The 8,489-nt window shown below is 43.8% G+C and overlaps 1 protein-coding gene across 1 annotated transcript; it reads right to left on the reverse strand.

The window, feature by feature from the left end:
• Window positions 1-1,617: 1,617 nt before the first annotated feature.
• Window positions 1,618-8,054, reverse strand: LOC311104819 (calcium-binding protein 2-like). Its single transcript, XM_084146746.1, has 6 exons — window positions 7,972-8,054; window positions 4,358-4,388; window positions 4,076-4,210; window positions 3,747-3,856; window positions 3,221-3,368; window positions 1,618-1,695 (listed from the first exon to the last, which is right to left on the reverse strand). The coding sequence occupies exons 1-6, from the start codon at window positions 8,014-8,016 to the stop codon at window positions 1,670-1,672; spliced, it is 495 nt and encodes a 164-aa protein (XP_084002872.1). The 5' UTR covers window positions 8,017-8,054; the 3' UTR covers window positions 1,618-1,669.
• Between the last annotated feature and the right edge of the window lie 435 nt (window positions 8,055-8,489).

Raw genomic sequence — 8,489 nt, forward strand, 5'->3', positions numbered from 1 at the left:
TCCTTAAATTCACAAGAGGCTGAATGTATCTCACTGGAGAAAGCATCCGAACGAGTGAAACAGCGCCTCTCTTTCTCAGTATGTGTAGCCCAGCTGATGTTGACTGGTCAAAAAGAGTATGACATTGTTGCCGCCCATAGCATTGAACGCAAGGGAAGCCAGCAAGCATTTGGCCTCCCTTGATAAAAAAAGTAAATAAATTATAGCCAATCAGCATTGAGCTAAACTGAGTGAGCTCAACTGTGAATGGTCCTGGTGCACCAAAAAAAAAAGGGTCAAGCCAGTTTGGATTTGGCTTCACTCCAATCACATCACATCAAAAGCAGAATGTCATTTAGAGAAAAAAACTTGAATTGTTGCATCTCGTTGTGTCATTGTCCCCTGGTGGCTAGCTAGATAGCTAAAATAGTCCCTTTCCTAAATTAGCCATGGATGGATATAGGGATTTGGACTTGTGGTTTTTAGTTAATTCTCCGTACTGGCCAATGAGTATAACGGTGATTCTGATCCAACCATAAATTCATACATTGTGCCCCTGGCCTGATAGGATGGAAGTTCAATTTGTAGCTAGATGTAGTAGGCTAATGTTAACTAGCTGGCCTGGCGCATCGTTGCCCATGAAGGGAAGTTAGGCTAGCTAGCAAGCATTTTAGCCTGGTAGCCAAGAGCAACAAAAACTAAAAGCATGTACTGTATGACGGTCATAGACCGTTTCAGCAACATGAAAGAGAGTAAGATGTCATTGGCATTTCTTTACAAGTAGGATGAGTCTACATGCTTTTTCTACTTGCACACACACGCACACAAATCAGAACCATGGACAGCCACATCATATTTAGCTTACGTTGATTGGACTAAATGGTTTTTGAAATATTTTAGTTGTCACTGTATTAAACTAAGCTTTGGGGATGTGATTTGATAATAATAATAATATGCCATTTAGCAGACGCTTTTATCCAAAGCGACTTACAGACATGTGCGCACAAATTTTTTTTATGTATGGGTGGTCCCGGTGATCGAACCCACTACCTTGGCGTTACAAGCGCCATGCTCTACCAATTGAGCTACAGAGGACCACATATTGTTTAAATGTTGAAGTTGAAATGGTGCTGGAATAGTGGAGGCTGCTCCTGTTTTCTTTTCGACTTGCGGTAACTCACCGTGGTTCTAAATCAATAGTTGTTTAGTGGTCCGAAAATGTTGGAAACATTAACTTGCTTAACCATGCTGTAGGTCATGTAACTGTTTGTTACATGCAAAATACTTTGTGGACTTCACCGGCCTTAGGCCTGTATATCAAGGTGGCACGGCATATAACAAACAGGTTATAGAGCAACCAACGCAATTATCACAACACATAAGTTGTAATATGGCTTTTTTTTCCTGGCTTGGCTTCCCCAGTGATTTTACCCACGCACCGCTACCGAGTGCATAGTGCTAAAACAATTATGTCATATCTGAATTCTGCCATCTTTATGCACGTTTGTCACAGCTTGAGTTATAAGATTTGTAGAACTACCTTAGGTGTTCACTCAATTTACTGTAAGTGCTGCTTAACAAAAATAACATTATAAAATCGATGCCCAGTCATTAGAACGATGCAAGAATGTTCACTACAAATGTAGTGGTCCCTTTTCCAGTTGTTACACAATGACTCCATCTGTTTATCTCAGCGTGACATCATTCGAACAAATTCTGTGAAAAGAGGGAGAGATAGTGACAGAAAGACAAAAAGGAGAAATTATTATCCTATACACAAACCAACGAAAAAGCTGAAGCCACGGTTTCTGACAAACATAAATCAACACTGAAACTTTGCATGCGCACACACACACACATACACACACACACACACACGTTAGGTTCTTCTATCCTCGTGGGGACCTCAAATTAATTTCCATTTTCCCTAACCCCTAACTCTAAACCTAATCCTGACCTCTTCCTCAACGTGATCAAGACAAAGGAGATGATTGTGGACTACAGGAAAAGGAGGACCAAGCAGATTGAGAGCTTCAAGTTCCTTGGTGTCCACATCACCAACAAACTATCATGGTCCAAATACACCAAGACAGTCATGAAGAGGGCACGACAAAGCCTATTCCCCCTCAGGAGACTGAAAAGATTTGGCATGGGTCCTCAGATCCTCAAAAGTTCTACAGTTGCACCATCGAGAGCATCCTGACTGGTTGCATCACCGCCTGATATGGCAAATGCTCGGCCTCCAACCGCAAGGCACTAAAGAGGGTAGTGCGTATGGCCCAGTACATCACTGGGGCCAAGCTTCCTGCCATCCAGGACCTCTATACCAGGCGGTGTCAGAGGAAGGCCCTAAAAATTGCCAAAGACTCCAGCCACCCTAGTCATAGACTGTTCTCTCTGCTACCGCACGGCAAGCGGTACCAGAGCGCCAAGTCTAGGTCCAAAAGGCTTCTTAACAGCTTCTACTCCCAAGCCATAAGACTCCTGAACAGATAATCAAATGGCTACCCGGACTATTTGCATTGTCCCCCCCCCAACCCCTCTTTTTACGCTGCTGCTACTCTCTGTTTATTATCTATGCATAGTCACTTTACCTCTACCCACAAGAACATATGACCTCAATTACCTCGACTAACCTGTGCCCCCGCACATTGACTCTGTACCAGTACATAGCCACACATAGCCTCACTAAGTTATTTTACTGCTGCTCTTTAATTATTTTTTATTTTTCTTATTTTTTATTTTTACTTATCAATTTTTTACTTAACACTTATTTTTCTTAACTGCATTGTTGGTTAAGGGCTTGTAAGTAAGCATTTCACTGTAAGTTCTACACCTGTTGTATTCGGTGCATGTGACAAATAAAATGTGATTTGATTTGATTTTACCCTAACCTTGCCCTAACCTTAACCCTAACCCAAACCTTAACCCGTAACCCGTAACCCTAACCCTAAACCTAAACCTAAACCTAACTCCTAACTCCTAACCCTAACCCTAACCCTAACCCTAAACCTAACCACTAACCCCTTATCCTTACCCTAACCCTAATTGTAACCCTAACTCTAATTGTAACCCTAACTCTAAACCTAACCCCTAAGCTTAAAATAGCCTTTGTCCTCATGGGGACATGGGAAATGTCCCTATGAGGGAGATTTTCCTTGTTTTACTATCCTTGTGGGGACATTTGGGGATTTTAGGTCCCCACAAGGATAGAAGAACCAACCCACACACACACACACACCCTCAAAGTCGACCAGTCCGTCCCCGTTGAGGTCCACATCTCGGAGGATCTCGTCAATCTCTCTGTTGGTCAGCTGTTCTCCCATCAGCTTCTTCATGGCCTCCCTCAGCTCCATTATACTGATCTTACCATCACCGTTAGCATCAAACTGAGAGAGGGAAAGAGACAGAGAAAGAGACGGAGAGAGAGAGACAGACAGAGACAGAGAAAGAGAGAGAGAGAGACAGAGAAAGAGAGAGAGAGACAGAGAAAGAGACACAGAGAGAGAGAGAGAGAGAGAGACAGAGACAGAGAAAGAGAGACAGAGAAAAAGAAAGAGACAGAGTCCAAGAAATAGAAAGAAAGAGAGAGTGAGAGAGAGAAAGAGCGAGACAGAGAGATAGAGAAAGACAAAGAGAGAGAGAGAGAGAGATAAAGGGAGAGAGAGGGGAGGGAGGATATAGCGACATTTACTCACATGAGAGAGACAGCAACCATCTCTGTCAGCTTTGAGCCAACACAATCTAAGGGAGAGAGAGAGACTGACCTCCTTGAATGCATCTCTCAGTTCTTTCACTCCGATCATGTCTGCTGTCTCTGCCAGCATCTTTGGGCCCATCAGCTCCACAAAGTCCTCAAAGTCTAGTTTGCCGCCACCTACAGACCAGATAAAAACATGACTACTATTACTCATAGTACAATATGGATATGGATAATACCTTTCTTCGCCTAAATATTTCCTGACTTTGTGCTTCCTTGGTTCATAATTCGTTGTAATAATCAACCTAGTTTCTGCCATAGCACTCTAGAGTTTCAGATATTCTATGATTCTGTGGTGTTTCCCCTGCCTCATGTTGACGATGCCATCAGACTCACAGATGGACTGGCCCAGCTCGATGAGCTCCATCTCTGTGGGCATGTAGCCCATGGTCCTCATGCACTCTCCCAGGTCCTTATAGCTGATGTAGCCATTCTTCTTCTTATCAAACTCCGCAAACGCCTCGCGAAGCTCTGCACACACACAGGCACGCACGTACGTACACACACACAAACACAGACATACAAGTACACACACACAGGGTAAGAATTAGATCATTTATATTGTAAAACATGTAATGGTCTGATTACGACTATGTCAGATAGAGGGGTATAATCTACCTTCAATCTCCTCTGGTCGTAGGTCCCTGTCCTGTTGGAGGTAGCAGAGGGACACACATAAGCAGACTGGTAGTTGCACATGAACACACACACATACACACACACACACACACACACACACACACATTTGTTTTACTATCCTTGTGGGGACCAAACAAAATCCTATTTTCCTTAACCTAACCCTAACCCTAAACTTAACCCCAAACCCCTAACCCTAACCCTAACCCTAACTCCTAAACCTAACCCTAATTCTAATCTTAATTTTAACCCTAACCCTAACTCTAACCCCTAAGCCTAAAATAGCCTTTTTGCTTGTGGGGACCGGTGAAGTTTCAACACCTGTCCGGATTTTCCTTGTTTTACTATCCTTGTGAGGACATCTGGTCCCCACAAGGATAGTAAAACCAGAAACACACACACACACTCACTCACTCACTCACTCACTCACTCACTCACTCACTCACTCACTCACTCACTCACTCACTCACTCACTCACTCACTCACTCACTCACTCACTCACTCACTCACTCACTCACTCACTCACTCACATACGTACATGTACATCACAAACACACAATCTGTTTACACACATACCCACAATCAGACAAACACCATACGCGCATGCTTTTATCTTGATACAAAAACTGCAGTCAAACACACAGATGCAAATCTAACGATCGACAAACACACAATGTACAACCACTGATGTTATGAAATGCGCATGCACAATGAGCTTCAATCACATAAGACCATGGGAACCAATTAGCCAAAGAAAGAAAGAGGTGTGAGAAAAGAAGGGATGGAAAGAGAGAAAGTCTGCCATTTGGTTTTCCTTGATAAAAGATAACACTTTTTAAAGGATTCAGATACAAAGGCAGGGCAGTACATGTGATTTGCAGCATGCCAGTAGACACACATTATTAGAAAGAGTAAACCAGGATGCTCTGCAAAGTTAGACTAAATAGTATATCTATCTAGTACATTAAGTCTAAAGGATGGAATATCTCTGAATCTAAATCTATACAGATTACATTGTATGAGCCATTTTTCTATTATGGAACCGGTAAAACACTTTTACAAAATGTAAATTACCGTAGGGGGGGTTGCCCCTGGCAATGGCTGGAGATTAGGAGATTTGGGAGGTTTAGTATGAGTGAGACCCTTGTACACATAATGTGCATTGTTTGCACACACACACTGTAGGTCGTGCCTGTTTTGGTGTGGTAGGTCGTGCCTGTTTTGGTGTGGTAGGTCGTGCCTGTTTCGGTGTGGTAGGTCGTGCCTGTTTCGGTGTGGTAGGTCGTGCCTGTTTCGGTGTGGTAGGTCGTGCCTGTTTTGGTGTGGTAGGTCGTGCCTGTTTCGGTGTGGTAGGTCGTGCCTGTTTTGGTGTGGTAGGTCGTGCCTGTTTCGGTGTGGTAGGTCGTGCCTGTTTTGGTGTGGTAGGTCGTGCCTGTTTCGGTGTGGTAGGTCGTGCCTGTTTTGGTGTGGCAGATTGTAAGGTTGAGTGCTTTGATGGCAGAGAAATATGGGAAGAGAAAATCCCTGTAGATCTGTTTTTCCTTTTAGTCTTTACTATAGATGTTCTTCTTGGAATCTCCCTGTATATGAGCTACACTGAGTGTACAAAACATTATGAACACCTGCCCTTTCCATGACATAGACTGACCAGGTGAATCAAGGTGAAAGCTATGATCCCTTGTTGATGTCACTTGTTAAATCCACTTCAATCAGTGTAGATGAAGGGGAGGAGATAGATTAAAGAAGGATTTTTAAGCCTTAAGACAATTGAGACATGGATTGTGTATGTGTGTCATTCTGAAGGTGAATGGGCAAGACAACATATTTAAGTGCCTTTGAACAGGGTATGGTAGTAGGTGCCAGGCGCACTGGTTTGAGTGTGTTTTTAACGCTCAACAGTTTCCTGTGTGTATCAAGAATGGTCCACTATCCAAAGGACATCCAGCCAACTTGACACAACTGTGGGAAGCATTGGAGTCAACATGGGCCAGCATCCCTGTGGAACGCTTTCGACACCTTATAGAGTCCATGCCCCGACGAATTGAGGCTGTTCTGAGGGCAAGAGGGGATACAACTCAATATTAGGAAGATGTTCCTAATGTTTTGTACACTCAGTGTACACAGTGCACCACCACATCAAAGTTTGGTTCGGCTCCTCTCAGACTACTTTACAGTATATCATTTATATATCAAGTTTGATTGGTTGTCCCATGATGAATATGAAAGTGAAATGACACCTTAATTGTGGAGAGAATGTTATGTGGTGAAAATGAAGTGACATGAAGATGATGATGTGTGTGTGTGTGGGTGTGTGTGTGTGTTAGTGTCGTTGTGTGCATGAATGATTTAGTATGTAATTGTAAGTGTGATGAGTGTGTGTGTGTCTGTTCACTAGTGTGTGTACGTACGATCTGGCTGCTTGCAAAGCCCTGTTTGAGGAAGATGCAGGCGGGGCCCACGATGCTGTGTAACACGGTGCAGTTCTGGACCAATGCAGACAGCGGCGCCTTAAACTCCTTGTCCTCGCCCGATTCCTCCTCGCCCTCCGACCGTGGCCCCTCCTGGCCCCCTGCCCCCCCCTTTCCCCCGTGGGGCTCGACGGCCCCCTTAGAACCCGAATTATACAGAACTAGTGAACCCAACAGTCGTTAGTTTCACACTCTGTTTCCCTCTCTGTCTGCTGGGGTCTGACAGCCAGCTGTCCACAGCACTAGTCCTCAGGGAGATCAGATGTTGCATCAGCACACAGTACAGGACAGGATTGGCAATCTCTTCTCTTTTAAGAAGTTTAACTCTGCCTGTCTATTTATTTTTAGTCATTTAGCTACATAGCAAACCCTATCAGCCAGTGGCTCATCAGCCTAATAAGTAGAACTCTCTGTCTGTTTACATGGCGGTATATGTATTGGTTACAAGAAGCCATGCCCACCCCCCCCCCCCCCCCCCTCTCTCTGTCCCTGTTCCTCTTTCTCTTTCTCTCACTCTGTTTTTCGATGCTCAGTATTCGTTCAGTGTTGGATTGGGGTGTTCATTCTGCTAAGTGTTCAGACCAAAGAACACTCAGCTCACCGCAGGGACTTAGCACAATGTTACATAACACACTTACAGAGTACGTCTGGTCAATAATTACTCTACACGTAACTTGAGTATTGAGTTGATAAAACCAGATACCATTGATCTTGTTTCGGGGCCTGCCCTTTCAGAAAACACAGGGATAAAGAACTCTGGGAAATAACACTGCTCCTTCTTATCTGAGATAATCAAAGAAAGGTCTCCATTGTACAATACTGCAGATGCAGAAACATTAGGCAGATAGGCGAAGAAGAGACGTCACAGATTGTCTCTACTTGAGATATTCAGAAGAATGACTTTATATTGTTTCAGATCAATGTTGTGACAATCATTTAGATCAATAGCAAAGTTGCTTATAAATACACAGGTCCTTTTGTAAATTGAGAACAAATACAGAACAACTACATTTTGTCAATATCTTCATGATACTCCATACATAAATACAAGGCAATAGCAAGCAAGCAGGCAAAGGCTTCTCTCCTCCCATATCTTTGAAAAAACAAAGCAAATTGAACTGCTCTTACCTTCTTCATTTTGTTTTTCATGGATGGCTTGGTACAATTTCCCATCCCCTATCCTCAGTGTGAAGTAACACTCTTCCCTCCCTCTCTCTTCCCTCCCTCTCGCTTCTCTTTTTCTTGTTACTCTATTTTCTGTCCTTCTCTCTCCCTCCACCCCTGTCTGTGGAGTTTTAAAGGTCCCACCCAACGTTGGAGTTCGGAGGAGGGGTCCAGGACATCCTATCACCCATTCACATCGTGGTCTGAAGAGTGATGTTTTTTTTTACTACGGTTGCCTAAAACAAACATGAACCTAGCCCACTTCTATGTCTGAACAGAAAAGAGCTGCATGACATTTTGTCCATGCGTGCATTACTCTGTCTCTCTCTCTCCTACTCACTCACCAACCCTCAATTGTACCCCTTCTTTTAATCCCTTATCTCTCTCCCCCTCTCTCTCTCCCCCTCTCTCTCTCCCCTTATCTCTCTACCCCTCTCTCTCTCCCACTCTCTCTCTCCCCTTATCTCTCTACCCCTCTCTCT

Source organism: Coregonus lavaretus (assembly GCF_964263955.1).
Source record: "Coregonus lavaretus genome assembly, chromosome: 29".
Lineage (NCBI taxonomy): Eukaryota > Metazoa > Chordata > Actinopteri > Salmoniformes > Salmonidae > Coregonus > Coregonus lavaretus.